Below are 26,298 nucleotides of genomic sequence, written 5' to 3'. Positions count from 1 at the left end.
TATTAAATCCTCTATCTTATACAAAAAAACAGGGACATCAAGGGGAATTTGTAACATGTATTGCAATGCATTTTGTTGTAACAGGCATCACAGAGTCTTCTTACTACATACAGCAAGAGCATTTCTACCTCTGCAAGAAAAGATTAAGACCACAAAGCCAGCACTGAATCTGACCTTTTTGACATGGAATCTCACTGACATATCTCATCTTTTCCTTTGAAATACTTCACTCACACAGTGGCTCTAAAGCAAAGGGGGAAGGGACAGAGATGTGGATGTGTTACACAACAAATGTCAGCATGGCATTGAAGTTTTTCATCAAACTGTTTCTATATAAAGACAGTTGTGATGAGGAACCGAATGGACACGAATGATGAAGAACTCAACCATACTAAGTCCTAGTTTATTTTTATGTAATCCTTTTCCATTTCCATGGTGTTGTTTTCAAAGATTGCAAGACTTTAAAGGTCACATATTCTCCTCCTTTTCAAAAAGTTTAATTAAGTCTCAGAGCGCCCCAAAAAATGTCTTTGAAGTTTCTTGCCAAAAATCCAATCTGATCCTGTATTTTAGCATGTATGTGAACCCCTCTATTTCAGCCCTGCTCAGAACAGGCTGTTTCTGTGTCTGTAGCTTTAAATGCAAATGAGCTGTGTCTGACCACGCCCCTTGGAAGGGCTTGGGTGGCTTGGGCTTTCTTACATTGTGCTCGATTGTTTACAGTTAGAAGACAGACTCAGAGGACAGAAAAAACACTCAACTGTGGGAGTGTCATCCACCTGGCGGAGGGGTCACTGCCCTTTGTGATGTCACAAAAAAATCTTCAAACAGCCTGTTTGAGCACAAATGATCTGAAAGGAGGAGCAGTAACAAGACGGAGAGGAAGGACTTTTCTTATAATTGGGGAGGGGGAGTAGCAGAGAGAACTCCCATGGTTTCCCGCAAGCCTCAAAGTCATCTTTTGTTTTTTGTTATTGTGCGGAATCTACATACTGTGCCAAAATCATACACACACAGTATTCAACCATCAGTACACTGAAATAGTCTACCTGTAAGTGCAGCACAACTCAGTCCAGCAGATCACAATCTAAGTGATATTAATCAATCAATCAATCAATTTATATTTGTATAGCGTAAACTCATAACAAGTGTTATCTCGAGACACTTTACAAAAAGCAGGTAAAAGACCTTACTCTTTGTCTGTTAACATTACAAAAGAGCAGGTAAAAAGACCATACTCATTGTTATGTTACAAAAAGCAGGTAAAAGACCTTACTTAATGCTATGTTACAAAGATCCGGCCTATCCATCATGAGCACTTTAGCAAAGCAGCAAAAGTTACAGTGGTAAGAAAAGAAAATATGAGCTGCATGACTTGTTAAATGTGAGTGTAATCCAGTAATCCTCACTGGATTATTGATCAGGTCAAGCCTTTAAAAATGATTTTATTGATGTTCTTTCATCAAGTGTGCATAAACCCATATTTACTGTATAATGAGGGAGTGTGTTTAAAGAAAATCACTGGCATGAAACTCATGAAACCATATGAAAATTACAATAATAATACATTTTATTTGTAATGCACTTTACATTTTTGGGAAAAATCTCAGAGTGCTACAGAGTTAAAAAAAAAAAAAAAAAATGTCATCAATACAAAATAAACAATGGGAATAAAAACACAAAACACATAAAAAAACAGCACAAACTCTGTGTGCCAACATTTACAAATGAAAGTTTGTTTTACAGTATAAGGTAGCTTTTACACACAATCATGAACACATTCTTAAATTAATTGTAAATATGTTCATTCTTGCCGCACGTTTTTAACAACAGATCATTGAATAAAAAACGAACGCTTCCCTACAGCAGTTACAGAGGCCAGATTGAATACCCTGAAAAAATCAATTACATTTTGCAGGAATGTATAAACACCAAAGCTAACAGCTCGGAGTTACAAAAGACAGGGCACTTTTCTTGTTGTATCTTGACACTACAGAGATCAGTGTCTTAGTGGGTCCATGGGAATGTAGCTTTGTGATCTGTTATAGACACCTATTAATAGACAAGTACCATTGTAAATCATCAGCTTCCTGATCATAGCAGCTTAGTTTTGATTATATCTTAAATCTAATTTTAAGCATATAAGTTCTTCACTAAACACACAGCATGAGGGGGCCTTGGTGGCTACAATAGAAATGTAATTGTCATTCTCCCCAAATACTTTATATTGAGGCTTAACTTGCAGCTTGGGGGCTTCCTAGTGGCTGCTAGTCCACCCATTTATGACTCGGGAAACCTCTTCAGGCTGAAAGTGAATACCACAGTGTCCTGCAATGGCACAGCACCTGTTAAAAAGCATGGGCCATTGGTTCACCCCTACTACAACTCCACTCAATCAGAGGTTTCTGGGGTTCATTGTACCCAGTTGCTAGTTGCTACAGCAGTTTCCCAAATGAAGCTTCACCAACTGGAAATTAGTGAGACCTGTTTAACTCATAGCCTCTCACTCGATCTAATTGAATAAAAAGAGTTTACATAAATAATGACCACGGTGTGGTCCTTTCTAGTAAGATTTACCTTCATGGGGCACTTGTGTTTAAAGAAAGACTTGTGAATAGATTAACTTATTCTTGACGTTGAATAAAAGAGCAGAATAAATGCCCTTATCGCAATACCACTGGTTAGAAAGATTTATTAGTTAGATCTAATTTGCAGAAGAGCAGTGTGAACTGTCCAACTGGCAAAGTCCTTTGTGCTTTTTCCAAGCAGCAAATGAAACACGTTTAATTCAACACTGTTTAAGCAAACTTGTCCTCACCTTTGTGCACCTGCAAAATTACACTGAATAACCTAAGCAAGAGTTGAGCAGCCCTTCTGTTTGCCTACAGTTGATCAATAACCTGATAACTATGATTTTTTTTTTTTTAAAGGTAATTTTCATTGCCTTCCATCACTATATAGGATTTGTATCATTTTCTATCTTGGTGACTTAAAATAGCCCCAAATTAAATGGTACACTGTGCCCTGTAGACAGGGCTTTTTGCTAAGGTGCTTAGCAATAAACTTATCGCCTTAGCTAAGGAGAAAAAACATTGATTAGATAGTAATGATCAACAGAGAATACGCTTGAGAAGCACAAATGCAAGGTAAACAGTTGACTTCATGTGCTCTGGTTACAGTAGTAATGACATGTTTACATTTTTAAAGCAGAGCTAAAGATGGACCGAACATAGTCTAAGATTTGGTTAGTTTGTCTACTGATGCATAGCATTTGCTGAGTCATAGCACAGAGGTCACACCTTCATGATTCCTGTTGTCTAGCTTCCTGGCTGGTGGGATCTGATTGTATTCATGTAGGTGTGCAGCCGCAGGCCACTGTAACATCATATCACTGTTTAATGATTACACTCTTACTAAGGCTTTTGGCTGCAACAAGTACACTACCCTGAACTGCTTCTTTCAGTATGTGCTACTATTTTTGGATAGTCAATTTAGATATGATTCAGATTCTTTTAGAGATCCATCAAAGCGCAAATCTAGACAAACTTGTTTTTGCATTTTCCAGGAACTGAATTAACTTGACTGCTATACTTAAGGCTGTCAAGAGCAGGGTTGATGTTATCCTGACTGCAGATTAGCACATCTGTACACACATTTTAAAGCAGTGAACAGGTTGAAAGGATGCCATCATGATACATATTTTTAAAAGTTAAATGTATGCTTTGTCAGGCCTGTTTTGTCATGACCACAAGCAAACAACTTTATGTACATCAGGAAAGCTAAACAATAATTGTCTTTTGAGAGACAGTGTCATATGAATTTCTGGGCTTTGTTGCATCTTTTCACCTTCCACAAATAATCAAAGGACACACATTCTAGTGTTTGTACATAGGAATTTTGCTTCTTAGCATTGAAACTCTGTGTAATCCTGTCTTCCCAGAAGTTCGCTACCTTTTCGGTCTGAAGACACCTAGTCATTTTCTAAATTAAATTGATTCCAGCCAAAGCTGTTTACTATCAAGAAAAAGACATAAAATGCCCAAAAAAAACTTGCATTAAAAAGATTTGTTTCTAGACATAATTTTTGGCTGAATTTGGTGAATATTAGAAAAAAAAGGCCATTGTATGAGGAAAACACTCAATTTGTATCATTCATACACTCTCAGAACTCAAATCAACACTTGAACAATAACAAATAGAACAGACACTCAATACAGACAATCAAGTAAAGTCATTTAAAGCATTTGAATGAACAATAATGCCGTCAATGTTTTCTGATCAGGACTGTGTTATCACACTGCCAATCCTTACCAAAGGTCAGTTCAGTCCCTGAGTAAAATGTAGAAGACGTGGATAAAAATCCACAGCACCCTGACTTCACAGCCTCGCTGTCAGGACTCTGCTTTCTTGGCTAATGAGGATCTTATTCCTGCGATAAGTAATAAGCATGATGCACATGAAACTGTACATCTGAAATATAAACTGGATTTCAACCCTGGGCCAATGTCCCTTGTTGTTTAAGCGATGCCTTGATGATTCCATTCTTAAGTCTTTGGATTTCTTCGATCCAATTATAAATAGTCTCTTACAAAACAGAAGGAGTATAATTAAATTCCATACATGCTCTCTCAGTTAAAGCTGTGATGATGAAACATGTTCTTCTGCAGCTTGATGAGGAGAACAATGAAATAGATAAAAACATTCTCAAAGGCTTTCCAGAGCTCATTGTGTGCCCTCGCTCAGTTTTGTCAGCACAACACAGTGAGGATTCTCATTCGCTATGGCTCTGCTGCTCACCGTGTTAAGTCAGCATCAGGGGTCAAACCCTGCCTCCTGAGGTTCTGACTCTGCTGTCGTCCCATATTTAGAAAAGAAGTCTCCAAACAGCCTACGAGGGGCTCTCCACTTTTACCCTGGCGACATTAGCTGTAAAACACCTCTGGAACATGAGATCAGGGTCTGGAGGCTGATTATCACAGTCAAGCTTCCGGCTCATGAAGTGTTTTCTGAATCCCTGCGGACCAGAGGCGCATGTCACTCTCACATGAGTAGATCCCTCACTGGGATCTCCTGCTGATAGCACACATAAAAATGCACAAAGTGAGTCATTTAAATTTTAAAACATGAGAATACAGCAGATTGTGGAGATTTTCTCTGAAAATGTCTTTATCTGAAAAGGGGAATCAAGACTCAAAGCTAACACCTTTTATCAAGAGTGTACAAAAAAAGAGCATGCACGCCTCTTACCTGGCGCTCTGAGGGGCAGGCCGTTGTCAAGACGACTGGGTTTTGTGGCGATGAAGAGGTAGCAGAGGACACATACAGTGATGAGGAATGCGAGGAGGACTACTGCTGCAATGGACAGACCAACCAGAGCACCGATGCTGGGAGAAGAAGAAGAAGAAGAAGAAAGAGTGGAGCAGATAAGACAGCATGATGTGTAGAACATACATCATTAAGAAAATAGTTCTAAATATAAATAAAGAAGTAATAAGGTGAGATACTGCAATAAACTTGAAATTGTTCTAATACAGTAAAACATGTCTTTTTATCCATGAATGAACTGATTGATATGCAAGGTGTCTTGCTGTAATTGATGCAGTGGTTTAACACTCCTCGCTGAGAATGAGTGAGAATAAGGACTCACTCACAGCTGAAAATAATTAGCTTTTGGAAATAAGGATTTTCTGTTAGAGTGAGTCACGGGAGAATAGTTTTTTTTATAAGCGAGTGAAGACCCTGTTGTCTTTATGTCCGCAATGTAAAAACAAACGAAGAAGAAGAAAAGTGAAAAGGCTGTAGCCTAATATTTGTTATTTTGGTTTTAGAAAAAAAAAGTCTACAAAATCTTTATAATCTTCAAATTATTAGAAAATCCCTTACCTCAACCACCACATATATCCGTATTCATAGGGGAAAAAACTATTGGGATCATCACAGCAATACTTGACATCATTAAACCCGCAGCAGTAGACCGCAGCAGCAGCGTTTCCCAGTCTGGGGCAGGAGAATCCGTCCACCAACACCTCGTCTGCGCTGTAGTAGCTGCTGCACTCAGCGCTCATTCTGCTGCACAGAAAAAAGGGGGACCGAAAAAATAAACTATTAATCCAAAAACGAGGAAGAAGAAGAAGATCCGCGCATCTTCATGTGCACTCTGTGAAAGCAGTATTGTGCGTGTCTCTCCAGCAGCTGCGTGTTTCTAAGTGAATCAACTAAGAAAAGATACGATAAGCTCTCTCTCTCTCTCTCTCTCTCTCTCTCTCTTTACTCATTCTTTATTTATTTTTTCTCTCTCTCTCTCTCTCTCCCTCATTTATTCCTCCTTCCTCCCTTCGTATCTTTACCTCCCCCCTCGCAGACAAACAAGTGGCCCCACTCTTTTAATCTGCTTAAGTTGTTGGGCAGTTTAGTTTGTTTGATGGATTTACTGAGTTATTTTTTTTAAATATGTGGCACTCAGAACAGAATTGCTCCGTGAATGAACAACATATCATCACTTAGCCTATTGTTTCCGGGTAATATGTCCTGCTAAAAGTGATAGTCCAATCTTTAAACAGTTTACAGGGGCATTTCCTCACTTTTTTGGAGGGGGGCCTTATTGACTTATTCAAATCCGCCGCCAGGGGTCTCTCAATCAAAACAATAACAAAAGCTGAATATGTTTATTGATGATGTATCCAAGTATCATTTACATTACGTTTTTTATCACAGCTGCACATACAGCAACAGTAGATTTCAGTAGCAGTGCCCGCTTCCTAATGCAGTGGTCTTTTAGGTAACATCCTGCGTTTCCACAGTAACGACAAACATGTCTGTCATGGCTGCCAGCACAAGACGCGCCCGTTAAAACTATACAATTACAGATTTCAATGTTTCAATGTCTAATAGCTAAATATTTGAGGGAATGTAAGTAATAAAAAATATATAGCCTATAACATATTACAATATTTTGCATCTTTACGCACTCGGCTACGAATAGCAGCGCTGTTAGTTGAAGTACATTTTTCAGCGTGGCTGTTTTCCGAACCTATTTTAAGTAGGCTAGCTTTGCCATTTTATTGATCAAGTGCAGTAGTGTTGACAAAATATAGCCTACATTTTCCCGACACAAAGTTCAAGCATTCAAAATTCTAAGGATCAGTACATGATGCCGGTCAAAACATGGATATGAAGCCTATTTGAATATGGCCATGACATCACTGTGTCTATATCCTTCTGTTGATGTCTATGCTAAGACACATTGCACATTCAAATAGACTCTGAATGAAGTTAACTTTAAATCTATATGAGCCTATTATGTTCTTATTTCATTTTGAGCTGTTTTAAGGTCACCTTTCTTCTGCTGGATTACATCTTAATGAAAATAAATTGTAGGTATAATAGGCCTACAATTCCACCAGATTTGACCTGCAATCGGCCTATAATAATTTTGATTAAATATTAAGTTTTTTTTTGTTTTTTTTTAATAAATTTTATTTATAAACATTTTTGATTTTACAATACTTAAATACAGACAGAAAAGACAAACACAACAACAACAACAACACAAGTCAAACTGCCAGCTTAAGAAAAGAAAGGGGAGTATGTGACCATGTAGTCCAAATGTAGATGTCCTTCGGTGCATTGATGATCAGGGATGGAGTCCGCAAAAACAAGATAAAGCAAGACTGAAGGAAAAACAAGGCCAAGGCAGGAGAAACAGGATTCAAAGAAATGAAAATATCAATAAAAAGCAGCACAGATCAGGGTAGCACAGTACAATACAGTGCAATATAGAGCATTAAAATACAATCAGTTCACAGTTTGATTTCTCTCCTTCTTAATATGCTCAATGAAAGGACCACAAATCTTAAGGAACTTGGGTTGCGTGTTTGACAATGTGTACCGAATTTCTTCAAGATATAAACAAGACACCATGTCATTCAGCCATCTTTTAAAACAAGGAGGGGAGGCTGATTTCCACTCTCTCAGGATAACTCTTTTTGCTACAACCAGACCGAACCTCAAAGCTTGTTGTAAAGCAGAAGGAAGAGTCGAAACATGATTCGAGAAACCCAACATTACAGACAGGCTGTCAGGAAGTAGCTGTACGTTATACATATCACTGTACATCTGAAAGATGTTGTCCCAAAATATATTAAGTTTTGGACAGGACCAGAAATAGTGACCTAGGGTCCCAACCTCCGAGTTGCACTTATCACATGTAGCAGAGACTGCGGGTAAGATTCTATTCAGTTTGGACTTGGAGTAGTGCAGTCGATGAATTACCTTGAACTGAATGAGTTGGAGTCTAGCATTAATAGCACATGAACTTATCCCAGCTAAACTTTTCGCATACGGCCAGCTGGGATAAAGTGAGGCCTCCTGTTCTGTCATAGCTGGAACATGGAACCAGAAAATCCATGCTCTTGCATTACAGGCCCAATAATAGTGTCGGAGAACAGGAAGGCCCAGTCCACCTTCATTCTTAGGCTTCTGTAAGTGCGCCTTAGAAATACGAGGAGTTTTGAAGGCCCAAATAAAGGGCATTATAATAGAGTCGACAGTTTTAAAGAAGGAAGATGTAAGGAAAATGGGAAGATTTTGAAAAAGATAGATAAACTTGGGGAGAACAATCATCTTTATTATATTAACACGACCTATAAGAGAGAGAGGGAGGAGCTTCCATTTTTCTATCATAGATTTTAGTTTCTCAATCAAATGTAAATAAATAATAAATAAAAAGAAGCTTTGGGTTTCTAGAAATATTGATTCCTAGATATGTAAAATTATCCTTGGAAATTCTGAAGGGTAAATTGTCAAGGAAGTTGGAATTGAGGTCATCCGAGAGAGGCATACAGAGGCTTTTCTCCCAATTGATAGTGAAACCAGAAAGCTGCCCAAAGTTCTTTATCAGATCGAGAAGAGGGGCTATGGAAGTCTTTACATCTGACAGAGTCAGGATCACATCATCCGCATACAGGCCGATAGTGGAGTCAGATGCGCCGCACAATATTCCAGAAATCTGGAGGTTCAATTTTATAGAGATTGCCAGCGGTTCGAGGGCCAAAGCGAAGAGCATGGGGGAGAGGCAGCAACCCTGTCTTGTTCCGCAGTATAGAGAGAATGGTGTAGACCTATCATGATTGGTGAGGACAGAGGATTTAAGACAGTCATAGAGCATTCGCAAGAGAGTCATAAATTTATCACCGAAGCCAAATTTTTTAAGAGTGGCAAACATGTAGTTCCATTCGATTTGGCCGAAGGCCTGCTGAGCATCCAAAGAAATAATAGCAGAATAGGGCAGATTGGTAGAGTACATTATATTTAACAGACGCCGAGTGTTGGAGAAGGGAAATCTTTCTGGGATAAATCCTGTCTGGTCAGGATGGATTAACGTGTCTATGTGTTTATTTAGTCGATTAGTCAAAACTTTTGCGACAATCTTTTGATCGCTGTTTAACAGGCTTAGAGGACGATAGGAACTGACATTAGTACTGTCCCTATCTTTTTTCAGAAGAAGACAGATGTTAGCATCATACAATGTTTTTGGAAAGCTACCGTCATGAAGAGAGCTATTTACCATACGGAGTAAAAGAGGGGCAACATTATCTATGTGGACTTTATAAAACTCTATTCCAAAGCCGTCCGGGCCGCAAGCTTTGCCATTAGGAAATGAACGAATAGCGGCTGTGATTTCTTCCAGAGTAAGGTCTGAATCCATTTCCTGCCTAGCCACGTCACCAAGAACTGGAATGTCTAACACATTGAGAAAGCCATCAATGTCAACCACAGTGGCTTTAGACTTAGAGGCGTACAGCTGGCTGAAAAAACTAACAAATCTATCATTGATTAGTTTGGGATCTGTTAGTATTTCACCAGTAGAGGAAGAGATTTTATGTATTGCCCTGTCTGCTTGCACGCCATTTAACTGTCTGGCAAGCAGCCTGTCGGCCTTATCACCTGACTCAAAGTGCTTTTGCTTTAGCTTGGTTTTTGACCTGCTCTCCAATAATATTGTTATATTCGTATTTTATTTTCAAGATGGAATTAAATGTGTCAATGGATTTAGATTGACGATAAATGCCCTCTAATATAGATAGTTCAGCCTCAATGTCAGATAATCGCCACTGTCTGGCTCTCTTACTCGATGATTGGTAGGAGACAATATGACCCCTCAATACAACCTTAAAGGTCTCCCAAAGAATTGAATCTGAAACCGCACTGTTATCATTAGTGAGTAAAAAGTCTGAGATTTTAGCTGCTATGTATTCACAAAAGGATGGGTCTGCATGCAGAGAGGGGTTAAATCTCCAGTTATAACGACGTATGGGAATATTAAAATTAATATTCATAGACAAAGGGGCATGATCTGAAATTAATATGTCATGATAAGTTGAGCTGACTATGCTTGAAAGCAATTTAGAATCAACTAGAAAGTAGTCAATCCTGGAGAAACTGCCATGTACAGGGGGAAAAAAAAGAGTATTGTTTTTCTGAGGGGAGTGTTCATTTTTTTCCTTCTTAAAACCTGTTCATATTCGCCGTATGTCCGCATGAAGATAGGCTATATTTCGAAATGGTTAAAGTAGGAGGATCTCTTTTTTGTCACCTGTTGCCATGGTGAATCATAGAATCAGGGTTTCCTTTCATGTTGGCTTTTTATCATCGCAGTGCACGTGTTGAACACCAAGTGGACCTACTCAGAGTTGATTTAACAAATTCAAATCTGCTGATCTGGAACCAGAAACTCAGAGTTTCCCATCTGAGAGTAAATCAACTCAGAGCTCAGGGTCAGACTGAGGGTTTGTTCAACCTTCTTTCAGAAACGGGCCCCTGGTCTTGTAAAAAGTGTGTCCTGTTTTATTTTGTTGTTCTTGTCCCCAGTGTTTCTTGGGTTGTCTTACTTCCTCCTTTTGTCTGTTTTCCCTCCATTTTGATTGCCTTCATTGTCCTCACCCTTGTTAGTCTGACCTGTGTCTGATTACCCAGTGTATATCTGAAATCACTTCCTATTCATTATAGTGCACTATATAGTGGACACGCCATTTTGTAGTGTCTTCTCAGGACTATTTCTGATGAACAGATCAAACTCAATCAATATTTCCCGTACTCTTCAGTCTTTTCATGATGCACCTGTAAGCAAGAACTCGTCACATCTTCATCATTCTGTCTAATGAAGTTTACACCATCAAACTCTGTTGTTCGACAGTGCCAAACAAAGTACTGAATCTCACCAAACTTGCCAAAATACATTTGCCACTCAATTTACTGAGCTATGTTTATGAAGGAGGATAAATCAAACATATTCCTTTAGTAGTTTGTACTCTAATCTGCATAATGTGACATTGTGACAGTCCTCTTATAGAATGTTGTCTGGAGGAATATTCACAAAATACATCTCATGTTAAACAACATGCCATTAACTACACTCATGAACTTATATTCGGTGACTTGGCTTCTAAACCTGCTCACTAACTCCCAGACAACACAAAGAGCTGTCAGCTGTTGAACGTGCCATAGGGCAGCTCAAAGGCCGCTGGCGCTGCATGGACAGCACTGGTGGTGTCCTGGTGTACACGCAACAGAAGGTTTGTCTCAATGTGCGGGCACACCTGTATGTCCCCCCTACCCATTCAAACCCATTCACACACTGATGGCAGAGGTTCCTATGTAAAGTGACCATCAGAAGTTACTAATAACTTTCGTACACATTCATACGCCGCTGACGTAGTGGGATTAATTCGGGGTTAAGTGTCTTGCCCAAGGATACAGCGAACATGTGGCCCCCAATTTATGGTTGAGAGAAGGCCGGCTCTACAAACTGATCCACCAACAAATCCAAAGTGGAGCTTGAAATTTTTTAAGTTTATAAGATCCGATAGTACTATTGTGGATTTGGGTTTCAAAATGATTTAAAGCTATAATAATACAATGATTGTCTTAAAAAAAGATCATTGTTGGCTGAGGCACATGACGTCTTTCTGTCTGCAATATTTCATGACAACTAAATTCATAACTGGGGACATAGATTTCAACTCCATTAGGTTGAAACTTTTTAAAAACATATTCATTAGACCCACAGGAGCCAATGTGAATAATTTTCTTTCACTCACTTTCATACTCTAATAGCTCTGATCCATGACTGATAAAATAATTGTCAGGGTATTTTTCCTCCATTAGACAGCCTGAGTTGAAATAAATACTCAGTTTGTGATTAAATGGAAAATGCTCTGGACTACATTCAGACCTCAGTAAAAAAAAAAAAAAAAAGGACAGACGGGGCCTCCATTAAAGTTTGTCTTGATTTTTGTCCTAAAGACAAGACATAGAAGACTGTAATGAAATGTATCTTATAAAACCTTTTAAGGGAACATAATAAATTGCCATTTAACTGACTAAGACTGGCAGTGAGTTAAATCCATTCTATTGTACAGACACATTCATGGACATAAGGATATACAGGATGAATACTGGTAAATCCGACATGTTGGAATAGAAAGTAAAAGAAGGGTCAGCCCGCCCAACAGTTTGATAAATTGAACAAACTTACCTTCTAAAGGCAAGGCAAGTTTATTTATATAGCACATTTCAACAACAAGGCAATTCAAAGTGCTTCACACCAGACATCAAAAGCATCATGACAGAGAAAAGAAAATAAACATTAAAATAGAAAGTTTAAAAATCCCTGAAATTATTAAATCTGAAAATATGTTCAAATAAAAATCATTAAAATGAAATTAATTGAAATAAATAAAGTAAAAATATAAAAAGAGTTAAAAGTTACAGTGCAGAGTTATAATTTAAAATCTTATTAAAATTGTTTAATGAAAGGCAGCTGTAAACAGGTGTGTCTTCAACCTGGATTTAAAAGAGTTAAGAGTTTCAGCAGTCCTGCAGTTTTCTGGGAGTTTGTTCCAGATATAAGGAGCATAGAAACTGAACTCTGCTTCTCTGTGTTTGGTTCTGACTCTGGGGACAGAGAGCAGACCAGTCCCAGACGACCTGAGCGGTCTGGATGGTTTGTAATTAATCAGGAGGTCACTAATGTATGTTGGCCCTAAACCATTCAGCGCTTTATAAACCAGCAGCAGTATTTTAAAATCTATTCTTTGACAGACTGGGAGCCAGTGTAAAGACCTCAGAACTGGACTGATGTGATCCATTTTCTTGGTTTTGGTGAGGACTCTAGCAGCAGCGTTCTGGATCAGCTGCAGTTGTCTGTCTGATTTTCTATGCAGACCTGTAAAGACACTGTTGCAGTAATCAAGACAACTGAAGATAAAAGCATGACCAAGTTTTTTCATAAGTCCTCTAATTCTTGATATGTTCTTCAGGTGATAGTAGGCTGACTTTGTAATTGTCTTAATGTGGCTTTTAAAATTGAGGTCTGAGTCCATCACTACACTCAGGTTTCTTGCCTAGTCTGTGGTTTTCAATGTAACTGACTGAAGCTGCATGCTGACTCTTAGTCGCTCCTCCTTTGCTCCAAAAACAACAACCTCAGTTTTGTCTTTGTTTAACTGGAGGAAATTTTTGCATATCCTCTCAATGATTCGCTCTATGCATTTACCCAGTGGTTTTAGGGGACCATGGTTGCCTGGCGACATTGTAATATATATTTGTGTGTCGTCTGCATAGTTATGATAATTTATTTTATTGTTTTTTTATAATCTGAGCTAGTGGGAGCATGTAGACGTTAAACAGAAGAGGCCCCAGGATGGAACCTTGGGGAACTCCACAAGTAATTTTTGTTTGCTCAGATTTGAAGTTACCTATAGACATGAAGAAGTCCCTGTCCTTTAAGTAGGATTCAAAGCAGTTTAGTGCTGTGTCAGAAAGTCCCACCAAGTTTTCCAGTCGGTCGAGTAATATATTGTGGTCAACTGTGTCGAACGCAGCACTGAGATCAAGTAAAACTAAGACTGAGGTTCTGCCACTGTCTGTGTTTAAACGGATGTCATTAAACACACCAGAGCTGTCTCAGTGCTGTGATTTTGTCTAAAACCTGACTGGAAGACATCGAAACAGTTGTTCAATGTCAATAAGTTATTTAACTGTTGAAAAACAGCTTTTTCGATCATTTTACTTAAAAAAGGAAGATTTGATATAGGCCTGTAATTTTTCATTATTGACTTGTCTAGATTGTTCTTTTTTAATAGTGGCTTGATGACTGCTGTTTTCAGGGCCTGTGGGAAGACACCTGAGAGAAGAGACATGTTTACAATTTGTAACAGATCTGGAGCCATGACTTGGGTAACTTTTTTGAAAAAACCTGTTTGCAGAATATTAAGACAGCAGGAGGAGGAATTTAATTGTTGTATAATGTCCTCCAGAATTTTAAGGTTGATTTGATTAAATTGTGTCATGGTGCTTAAGTTGGATTTAAATGGACACAGCACATATCCTGATCCTGATGATGAGGTACTAACAGTTTGTCTAATTTTCTGGATTTTTTCAGTGAAGAAGGTGGAAAATTCATTGCAGACCTTAGTGGAATGAAATTCAGATGCTACTGACACAGGAGGGTTTGTTAGCCTGTCGACAGTAGCAAACAGGGCACGAGCATTATTATTGTTCTAAAGATTCTAAAGATAAATATACTTACTATGTGTCACTCATCTCAGAACAAACCATTGGCGTTCCAAGAAAACTGTGCAAGAGATTGAAAAGCCTTCATTATTTTTTGGAACAGCAGATGCCAGCGGCTAAGAATGTCTTTGTTATAACACACATTGAGGATTTTAACGTCAAAACCTGCACATGGTGGGCGGCACAGTTTTGTTCTGCTTCTCAAAAGAAGCCTCTCTTGCTTAAGTAGATTCACAGACATGGTCTGTTCAATTCAACCTGACATTGTATCTGTACATTTACTTATTCAAAGCACAGGCAATGATGAACGCAACAAATAAGCCTCAAATGTGGGGTTTAACGTCTAAAATGATTCCAATACTTCTTGGCCTTCATTATCATATTTTAGTCCAATATCGCACCAAAGAAAATTTGAGACTTACACAGACAAGAAGCTTGTGTCATTTAAGAGGACATAAGAAATGTTATACCTACCTAGTAACAGTTCCTTAAATACCTGCAAACATGCAGCTTTATCTAAAAAAAAACCTTCCAGCCCTTTTTCACCAGAGGTACAGGTCTCAAAGGAAAGTTAAGGTAAAGTCTTGATTTTTGTTTTGGCTTCTTAGTGACGACAGAGGTTAAATTCTAAGCATGAAGGAATGATCTGAATAACAAGACAGACAGTTCCCTCATTCATTAAAAGGATTGGTCTTAATGCTGACACGGACACTAGACTTCAAATCACTGCAGACAGGGCCTTTATACCACCTCAGCTAATTTAAGAAAATACAACCTTAAAATAATCAGTTACTGTGAGGTTTAATCTATATTATATATGTAATATATATTAAGAAAGAAAATAGCGATTGATTTGCCGTCAGCAAGCAACGTTGTTTTAGCACTACTTCGGAGCACCAAATAAGACCACACCACACATACGTCTTCTTCCGCCTAGTATTTGAAATACCTTGAATTGAATTCCTCACTGATACAAGACTAACACATACTCTAACACAAAAAAACAACCTTACGGGGCGCTGGTGGCGCAGTGGTTAGTGTGCGCGCCCCATGTATGGAGGCTGTTGTCTCAAGCGGGTGGCCCAGGTTCACATCCCACCTGTGGCTTCTTTCCCGTATGTCATTCCCCACTCTATCTCTCCCTGATTTCCGACTCTATCCACTGTCCTATCTCTCCATTAAAGGCACAAAAAGCCCAAAAATAAATCTTTAATTCTTTTTACCACCAATCCTACCAATAAGCTATTGTGTCTGTATTGTTCTAATCCAAGGGTTATGCAGGATGTACTGTAGTGCGAGGGGGGGGGGAGTTGGGAGTCATTTCACAAAGAAAAAGGAAAACGAATCAATGGTGTTTATAAAAATAGCAAAGAACTGTAAAGAAAACCTTTCCAGTATTTTCAGAAATCTCTGTTTTTCAGTCTGTAATTGATTGTAAAGGTCACAGCTTTGCCTCTGCATACTTATTGGTCTGTGTCCTCCACATCACTGAAAAATATAATTGATATGAAGTCAACAGTGAAGATTTTTTCTTGAAAATTAAAAAGAATGCTTTAATAAAGTGTACTTCATCCTAAACACAATGAACACATTTTTTCAGTTACTTAAATTTGAGAGGGTGGTATTACTGAGGATTTATTTTATTTCATTCTAAGAAAAAAAATCTAAGAGCTTAATGTAATGTTCTTAAACTCTGTATTGCTCAATGTGTGGGGAGAAGAGTGTCTTTAAAGAGCAATATGTAACTCTGGCACCTAGCACTCAAAATGGGTACTTCAGTCTAAATTCAAAACATTGGAGAGAGCAATCTCTCGCCTACTTCTCTGGTCAAAATAAAAAAAAAAATCATTCTGGACCAGAATTGAAATTTATGAGGAGGACATACTGGCTACTGCATTGTTGTCAGAGAAGCCAGCACTTCAATGTGTCCTTAATTTCTCATTATAGTAATGTTAAAACTTCTAATTTTCAGGTATTTTCATGATTTCATTCAGTAGATATCTTACACACTTGTCCTTTAAAGATGCTTAATAATAATTTTTAAATTTGTATTCTACAATGGAAGTTGCTGTATGTAAAGTAAAGCAGACGGGGTGCAATTTCACTTAAAATGAACTTTAGCTTAATTTAACCTTCGGGGTTGCTGTAAAGGCAGATAATAAGTCTCTTTGGGAATATCAATGCAAGCAACTCCTCTCCAGCGAATAAAAATATTGATTAAAGCAACTTTAGAATGTATTCTAAAATCGTAAACTGTCAAGATTAGGTCTAGATAAAGGTTTGTGCTGTCATAGAAACAGATTACTGTTGATTGAAAAATAGATATCTGTCATAAGGTAAGGCTTGTAAGAAAAATCATGTGAGGCTGGAAGTCACTGTGGAGATCGAACGTTTGTCTTTGATTAAATGATTTTCCCATCTCTTATTGAAGTAAACGCCATCCCTAGAAACATATATAAAAATGTGATAAGATGAAAGCACAAGTCACCACATACACATTTTTTCTATTACTATTACAACCTTGAACTGAGCGTGCAGTTCATTACATTGGAACAGGCCAATAGTGAAATGGAAAAATTCTGTTTACTGTCGAGGACACATTTTACTCACAGCTCGCATGAAAAATGCAACAATAATTTAATCCGTAATATTCTTGTTTTGTCTATACCCAAGGATGAAGGTTTCTCACAAATAGCTAAATATCAAAGATTCTAAGACTTGAAGTTTCCTTGACGTTACTGTTGTGCGACGTGTTGAAATGTATGACAAAATGTATTTGATATTTGACTGCGCCTGTATCGGCAATCCTTATTAAGGCCTGAAGGTTTTTCTGTGAAGCATGTGTATATAAACCCAAGCAGATTGTGATTACTTTGAGCTTTCCTTCAGACTGTATTTCAGGTATTTCATTTTATTTGGTTATTTCATTTCAGCATCATATGCTTCCATCCTGAAATACCTCAGCACCCTCTGCATGCAGACTTTTGCCAACAGGGAGGAGGTTCAGTCATGTTAGGAGGGCCAGATCTAACAGATATGTGAGGTTGTTTGTCCCATCAGCAGTTGGGTTTCTAAATAAGCTGTAGGCATTGTCGTCAGTACACTTACACTATGAACTGTTGTACTTTGTGTCCCTTATCTCACTCATGTCCATCATGATCATATCCATTGTGGTTATGTTTTATATGTATGTATGTATATATGTCTTTGTGATGTTTTTATGATGAGTATTGCCGTATGTACCTCTATTGCAAACCAAATGACCCCTGAGGGACAGTAAAGATTTTCAAATCCAATCCAAAAAATGTAAATATTGTGTGAGGTCATCAGGTCAACTAACTAAATAAACTTTTCAAGGTTAACAATGAAGAAAACTGAGATGGGTGAGGACAATTTCCTGCCTTGTTCTCCTCTCTCCTTCCAAGTCCTTCTTTTTGCATGTTCAGTTTGCATTCATTTGCAGCGTGTTTCCATCGTTGCATTTAGACCATAATGTGTTTTTGAATAGTCGGACTTCAGAACGTTGCATTATGTTTGCCATTGTCAGCTATAGTGAACATATGACATGATTTGTTGGAGACACATCCTAAATTTAGATTTAAGTAGCACACATCTTATTATTTTTAATGTGCAGGTATAATCACGTGTGAAAGGTTGTACAATGACAATCCTGTAACTACTGTTGAAATGAGTGACAGGGCTACAGGTGTACAGTTAGTGGAAACAAGAATTAAAACTAGGATCAATTAGGAAGACAAAGGGATCAAGTCGTCATTGACTGACAGTCACGTAGACATGTGTGTTTGGATCACATTCATTCAGACTGGTGAGGACAGTATCAACTGTTCCCCTACAGCTAAAAAGGCAGCAACCACATTCATTCTCGCTCACAGTCATGCAAAGTGCCCAAATCTGCACATTTTTTGCCCTGAGATAATATATAATGGAATATGTTGAGGCCCACAGCAGATGACCTGTGGATCTCGAGCATGTCTGCTCCAGCTAAATGAATGAGGACTACACCAGGCTTGACTGCTCGCTCTAATCCCAGATTATCTCTGCCAGTCCAATCCTGAAACAGGGAAAGAATTGGCAGAGGCAAGGGATTATTTGACGGCGGTGGGGGATTGTAGAAGGGACATAGCAGTTACAACACACACCTACTTGTTCATAAATAATACTCATTCAAACACTCATTAAGGCACTGAAAACAGGAAAACAAAACTATACATATTTGAGTCTTACATATAACCTTCATGGATATGCAGTTTCAATTTCAGTGTGCTGGTTTCATGCAACCCCCCCCCCCCCCCCCCCCCCCCCCAATCATGTGTTCATTCATAAATCTGTCGATGCAACAAGCTAGTAATTAACAATGACGTGACCCCTGCCACCCACCCCCTGCTAACACGACGGGTTCTTCACCCTCCTCCTTCTCACTTGTCTTCCTGCCTCCCCCATCAATCTCTCCCCCCATTTGTCAGCCTGCAGAGATCCTTCTGCTCGTTATGAAGGACGCTAACATCCTTCACAACTTTACTCTGCCACATGACAGATAATGTTGACCTGCATCCTATGTGCTGCATAAGAACAGTTTCCACACACACTTCTCACTCTAATGGGATTTCTGTCTCGCTTTAGTTTGTATGCACAATCTGCAGGAGTGTATTACCTTCACACTATGATTAGCTCGTAGTCATTTTCCCCAACTAAAAACAACTCCCCTTGCAGTCTACTAAACACTCAAATTACCCCAAGAAATCAATTTTGAATTATTTTCTTCACTGAAGAGCATTGGGCATGATTGCAATGGATAATATTGCCTGGAAATGAACTGAAAACATGTTTTTAAGATGAGATGAGAAAGCTCCTGCAACATCAAGGGGATTGAGCAGTAGATGCAGTCTGTGATATTCTGCATTTTCTTTTCTGCATTTATTATTTCCAGTATTCTACAATTCAGGCAGCTTTTTATAGAGTTTATTTCAATAAAATGTATAGATTTCACGCCAAGAATGGCACGCAAATTGAACAGGATATGCATGCATTACATGTTTGAAATATGAAGTTAGTCAGTGGTTCAGAAAGATTTTTTTTTGTCAAATTTACTTTTGTTGCTTGACATGTCAGCATAACCATTTCTCTACAGTCTTTACAGAGTGAATAAAATCACAAATACTGGGTTCAGCAACTGAATTTGATTCTTCTTCACTTATATACTATTTTCACAAAAGCTTCAGGCAATATCACACATACAGTATATCCATCCAACTCTCCTTTGTAAAATCTTCCAAAAAGATTTTGATTTTGTTCGATTCCCCACACACCTTGGCTTTTTTACAGACACCACTGTGAAAACTGTAATTAGTCACCCAAGGAGGCTTCATTTGTCTGCAGGGAGCATTACTTCAAGCAGAGACACTGAATAGCCTTTTTACTGATGTTCAACCATAGTGGCCGGTAGCTTTTTTTAGATGACATTTCCTACAGGTCACAGCGATTAACAATGCAGACAGCAGCGGATTCCGCATGCAGGGGGCCCCACCGGCATCAGCAGTCCACGTCTTTGGCCTCAGACGACAGCACATCCTGGAGCCCGGTCAGGGATTACACGGCAGCCCAGCAGCAGATGTGGCATCTGGGATTACAATTAGAGTAATATCAGCCATCATGTGAAAGCTTGTTATGTTAACATAAGAGCCTCTGGTTTTCCCTGTCTGCCACATGCGGTTCATTGTTGTTAATGGAAATGAAATAAGCAGTTTGCATTGTGCAGGACTTGGTGTAATCAGGATGATGGAGGTCTGGGGGTAAGGACAGGATGTATGTATGGGGTGTATGAACAGGGGCTCTTCTGTTACATATTATTGTCTTTATTGCCATATTACTTCAAAAGTCTTCTTCTTTGGTCTACATTACTCTATTTTCATCTCATAATCTTTCATAACCTCTATATTCTGAATCCCTTCTTCTTTTTTTTTTTTTTGCAATTTACCTGCAATTCCCCCAAAACATATTTCCTGCTTCTATTTGCTATTTTCTGTTTTTGACATCTCCTAGAAAAAAACATTCACGGAAACTGATTTGAAACAGGAAATGTGTTTTAATGGAAATGTCTGCTGAAATACCTTTTATATATCAATAATAAGTTTTGATTTTATCCGGCAAGAGAAAAAAATGTTAATACAGAAAACAGTAATGAAATCATTCAGGTCATTGTGTTTAATTCATTTCTGCCTGAATCTTTCATTATGTTGTACAAAATCAGCTTAAATAATGTCAACATTTGTTTTTTTTCTTAAAATGGAATCTTCCAAAACCAACACCCAATCCAGTATCATACTCAGATATAGAGAGAGATAGCTTATTTGCACTGTAGTGAAAATTAATCCAAATACCAAAAGCTATCAACCCTCTCCCTGACTTTGCTCAGAGGGCAGAACAATCACAATCAAGTGAACTTGTAGTAGTACAAGAGAGCTGTCACGTTTTTTTTCTTTGCTGTTGACCACCACTTGACCACCGGTTTGGATATTTGTGATGTACAACAAGTGTGTATTACTTCTTCACTGTGACTGAATTTATTGTTGTAAGAACATGTAATGCTATTTATAAGGAGCTTCATTTAAGTTAGCTCTGCACTCATACGGTTAGCTTTGCATGTGATGCAGGTGGTTTAGAGGAGTTATTATCAAACTGTGTTTTACACAAGTATCTGTACACCTTAGAAAGAAAGTGTTTGCTTGAGCGACATCTGCCTTTAATCTTTACAAAAAAAAGAGTCCTAGGGTCAGCTTTGTTAGTATCCCCCTGTTAAATCACAAGTCTCCACCCAACCTGCATCACCATACCTGTTTAAGCCACACCTGTTTAAGCCACACCCCCAACATTTGAAAAGCCTGCCTTCAGGCGTGTCATTTCCTCTTCTCTATCCAAACCAAGCCTGACCTGATACTCGGAGCAGAAAACAAACATGCACCTTGCTTTATCTTGTTTTTTGGGGCATTTTATGCATAATTTTGTGTCTAACACTTTGTTAGATTCCCTTCTTGTTTACCTCTTATTTAGAAAGTCCTGAATCTGCATCGGATCACGTGTTTAAATTTGCACCCAACATATAATATTTAATTAACTGGCAGCAATTACATCTCAGTTTTTCCTCACATACAGACCCCCCTTCAAAACTCAGTCATCTATTCCAGATCGATATATATGACCCAACATCATAAACTTCTCCCTGGTGGCTGACGGCTTCATACAATATTGACAGTTTGTGACTGTGACTGTTTAGATTCAGTCACATTATTATTTGAGTTCTCAGAATCAATGATATCGCTCTGAACACAGCACTGTGCTCTCGCTGCTGCCTGGAGGGTCTCAGAGCAGGTTCAATAGAATATGATTTCCAACTTTAAAGTCAGCCCACAAAATTCTCAGTTCCAGATGATTTCCCCAGATACAGAGATTTCACACCGACTGTGTAGAGGACTGAGGCTAATTTAGAGAGATAGGGTGACTCAGCCTTACTGTGCGACATGCTCTGAATGTTGTTTCTCAAATAACTGCAGCTTGTGTGACTGCATGAAACCCTGGGGACTTGTTAAGTGATTTTTTTACTTAATTAAATGTTGACTGCTTGTAATGTAAATACATAACATTTTATTTGTAATTTTAAAAACTATACTGTCTTTATTTGAATGAAGAAAAATAATGACCTTCTGCTGTTGAGTTACACATGAAAGAAGAGAGGTTTCAGGCCCCATATTGTACCTTCAGAGTACTCTGAATACATATGAGGCAATTGTTAGCTGCTGATGGAAGTGCCAATGAGCCTGTCTCCATTTGGAAACTGTAATTAACCCTGAGTAAATGTTGATGTATTCCCCACACTTGTTAATAATGTGACATTGTTGATCCACTTCTCATTTAAAAGGTTGTTGTGTTCATTAGTTAGTTTTTTCTCTGGTGTATGTTCTGAGAAAACATGTTTGAGCACTATTCTAGATGTGATTGATATTTGGATGTAATGCAATGACTTTTCTCTAATCTCTGAGAAGATCTTCAAGCCTTTTTTGATTCAGTTTCCTTTAACAGCTTTTCTGTACCTGGTCACTGATCCACATTTATCACACCAGATCATATAATGTGAAAACTCTCTACCTCACATACATTACCCCATCTATTATAATGTTTATCTTTTTGCTCTACTCGCCACTGCACTATGTCTTATTAAGTCCTGTGTATATTAGTCTTTGCTTATTTTGTGTTTATTGTCGTTTATATTTCATGTTGTACTTTTGTACATATAGTTCACTGAAATCAGATTTCTCGTATGTGTAAGCATACCTGACCAATGATGCTGAGTCTGATTCCTATGATCTTCTGCACAGTGAATCCCACACAACCAGTCTCAGCCAGTTTTCAGTCAGGTACACATGTTCAGTCAATCGGATCAGCTGTTCTGCTTCACTTTGCAGTAACTAAATCTTATTTTTGTACTGTTCAAAAGGATCTTAAACTCCGTAGTTCTCCTGAAACCTTCATTTAAATTAGATGTGTTATAGTGTGTAAAACAACTGATTGTTTCTTCTCCTCTTCCAGCTTTTAGACATTCTATGAACACCTAAATCTGTTTGGTATTTGTTATTCCAGATTTCATTTTTCTATATCCGTATTCTAAATGTATTTGCCTTTAAAAGAGAATTTTGGACATGGAAAATAAAAAGATTGGATGTTTTTGCAGCGTGCAGTTTATTTTTTAGGCAATGATGATGGTCTCTTTTGCTTTTGTATGTCATAACAGTATATTGGTATTAATTGCAGTGAATTTAATAAAGCACTTTAATTTAAAGCCAGGTTCCTTCTTCAAGCCCTCAGGGGTTTCTTATGTCACACCTCTGCGTTTTGTATGTAGATGTCTGTTTCTGTTTTATTTGTATCTTTATTTTTGGCACAAATAAAGAACTGCTTTGAACACTTTTTAATACTTCCTTCAAAAGAGCATGTTTTGATTGGACCTGTCAAAGATACAATATGTAAGAATTTGGTTTGATGTGCTTTGACGCCAACCAAACGTCTCTGCATGCAACTGCACTGTTGTAAAACACAGATAGTGATGTTAACGCCTCCCCCTCTCAGATAATGTGCATCTGTTGACAGACAGATGGTGTGAAGTGGACAAAGACGCTGTGAGAAGCCAAACAAACCATGCCGACTTACAAGGTACAGTCATGTCACAGGATTTTGTCCTGCAGGCTCTGCAAGCGTCTTCAGCTTGTGGAACACCAACATACAATCTAATTTCCATTTCTCTCTTAAGAGTTGACAACCTTTGTTGACAGTACTCCACAATTATTCTCATATTCAGACTTGTCAATCTTTCTGCTTTTTTTTAAAATTTAGATTCCACAAAAGCAGGTTTTAGTCAAGCACTGCAGTGAGTGATGTACCTTCATCTGTCATTCACTGTATATAGTAGAGGAACTTGGGCCCCTAAAAGTTGAGAGACCCCTACCCGAGGTAAAACAAAGCACGACCATATTTTTTCATAACTTGAACATGTCTAGTTTATGAAACGGATAGTTGTATAAAAATATTTTACTGCAAAATAACTTTTTTTGGATGTTTTATGCATCTTACCAAAAAACGAAAATAGGTTGAATTAGGGCTTCTCCAAAAGGGACAGCTCTAGCCTTATCACATGTATCTCTGGGAATCAGAATCAGAATTTCACCAAATTTGGACAGGATGTTCACAGATAGTTATTAGTTTTATTAATACCATTTAAATTTTTTGAATTTTTCACACTTAAACACACATGTAGTTTAGGCAGAAATTGAAAATTGAAACAAAAATTCAAAAGGTATGTATATCAAAGTCTGTCATTTTTTAAGTAAGGACACCAAACATTAAAATATGTCATTTTTATCTTCTTTAGACTTTTATCTCAACATAAAAGCAAGTTATTTGACTTTTCACTTGACCCTATGCTGTCACCAGCCCCTAACAGGAAACTAGTGCAGCCAGGATTTCAGGGCGACCTGGTACAATGGGGCCCTATGGATGTGTATGTGGGAGGAGGTGGCCACAAACAATTGATTAAGACTTAACAACAAGACACAGTATAATTGTATTCTGTAATATATATATAATTAAACATTTTATAGTTATTCCTAATACATTTTGTCTCATATTTTCTATCTTACATATGATTTATATGATGACACTCAGAGTCAACCCGTTGCTTTCAACAATATTGTCGCCTATGACATTGTTTCTATTTCATTCTAAAAAATTAAAGCATTGTCTTGACATCAGTTGTGAAATATTAATGAACTAAAAAACAGTATCGATATATATAACCTTGAGTTCTTAGAAATTAAATATACTTCATATAGTCTATTTGTATATCGGCCATACAGCCTGTTGTAGTTTTTTAAATGTATTTCAGTCATATAAAGATGGTGTGTAGTCACCATATCTCCTGCTTTTAAGAAGAACCCTAGTTACTCCAGAGGATACACTGGATGAAGGGATAGTTTTTATAATACCCTAAGTATGATAAAGTGTTAAAAAAAAAGCTACAATAGCTATTTTTGTTGAATGATTTATCAGGCAACCAATGGAGCAGGGATACAAAACAATTCTTATGATGGCGTAAATGTGTGTAAGGTAAATTAGGATAACAATCATGCAAACATGTTTGTGAGAAACTTCTTTATACACTTATTTTACCTCATTATATATAATGACATTTGATTTTAATGCTAATTACAAAGGATGATTTCCACTTTTAGACAAAATGACTGTGAACCTGAGAGCTTAACACCGTACAACTAAAAACCTTTGTGTCACACTAAGCATCCCCTGGAGACAAAGTTTGACCTCTTACCTCACAGGAGCTTTAAGAAAAGAACCAAATCAAAACATCACAACCAAATCAAGACACCACAACCAAATCAAGACATCACAACTAAATCAAGACACCACAGGGTGTATGATCTAGTTGATGATCTAGTTATGGTGTCTTAATAATAATAATAACAATAATAATAATAATAATAATAATAGATTTAATTTGTAACGCACTTTACATTTTTGCAAAAAAATCTCAAAGTGCTACAGGAAGAAAAAAATAGAAATAAAAACAAATTTAATCGACTTAGTTGTGATGTCTTGATTCAGTTGTCTTGATTTAGTTGTCTTGATTTAGTTGTGATGTCTCGATTTGGTTGTGTTGTCTTGATTTGGTTGTGTTGTCTTTGGTTGTGTTGTCTTTGGTTGTGGTGTCTTGATTTGGTTGTGTTGTCTTTGGTTGTGTTGTCTTTGGTTGTGGTGCCTTGATTTGGTTGTGTTGTCTTGATTTGGTTGTGTTGTCTTGATTTGGTTGTGTTGTATTGTCTTTAGTTGTGTTGTCTTTGGTTGTGTTTTCTTGATTTAGTTATGTTGTCTTGATTTAGTTGTGTTGTATTGTCTTTGGTTGTGGTGTCTTGATTTGGTTATGTTGTCTTGATTTAGTTATGTTGTCTTGATTTAGTTATATTGTCTTGATTTGGTTATGTTGTCTTGATTTAGTTATGTTGTCTTGATTTGGTTATGTTGTCTTGATTTGGTTATGTTGTCTTGATTTAGTTATGTTGTCTTGATTTAGTTGTGTTGTCTTGATTTAGTTATGGTGTCTTGATTTAGTTATGTTGTCTTGATTTAGTTATGTTGTCTTGATTT

General features: G+C 37.7%; 1 protein-coding gene across 2 annotated transcripts; it reads right to left on the bottom strand.

Annotated features, from left to right (window-relative positions):
* Window positions 1–3,995: 3,995 nt before the first annotated feature.
* On the bottom strand, window positions 3,996–6,119 carry LOC132978890 (protein shisa-like-2A). Of its 2 annotated transcripts, none has more exons than XM_061044238.1 (3): window positions 5,884–6,119; window positions 5,248–5,384; window positions 3,996–5,073 (listed from the first exon to the last, which is right to left on the bottom strand). In XM_061044238.1, the coding sequence occupies exons 1-3, from the start codon at window positions 6,063–6,065 to the stop codon at window positions 4,889–4,891; spliced, it is 504 nt and encodes a 167-aa protein (XP_060900221.1). In that variant the 5' UTR covers window positions 6,066–6,119; the 3' UTR covers window positions 3,996–4,888. The 2 variants fall into 2 exon arrangements, with proteins under 2 accessions (XP_060900221.1, XP_060900222.1); XM_061044239.1 differs by having other exon boundaries at window positions 3,996–5,070.
* Window positions 6,120–26,298: the final 20,179 nt, after the last annotated feature.

Source organism: Labrus mixtus, chromosome 8 (genome assembly GCF_963584025.1).
Source record: "Labrus mixtus chromosome 8, fLabMix1.1, whole genome shotgun sequence".
Taxonomy (NCBI): Eukaryota; Metazoa; Chordata; class Actinopteri; order Labriformes; family Labridae; genus Labrus; species Labrus mixtus.
The sequence above is the reverse complement of the archived record's forward strand: the minus strand, read 5'-3'. Positions and strand labels throughout refer to the sequence as shown.

Bases quoted from the DNA above. Each gene is read 5' to 3' on its own strand.
- LOC132978890 (XM_061044238.1), bottom strand. From the start codon at position 6,065: ATGAGCGCTGAGTGCAGCAGCTACTACAGCGCAGACGAGGTGTTGGTG. The intron at 5,385-5,883 runs GTAAGGGATTTT...TTCTTCTCCCAG, and splicing joins GGATATATGTGGTGGTTGAG to CATCGGTGCTCTGGTTGGTC. The intron at 5,074-5,247 runs GTAAGAGGCGTG...GTGTGCTATCAG, and splicing joins CCTGCCCCTCAGAGCGCCAG to CAGGAGATCCCAGTGAGGGA.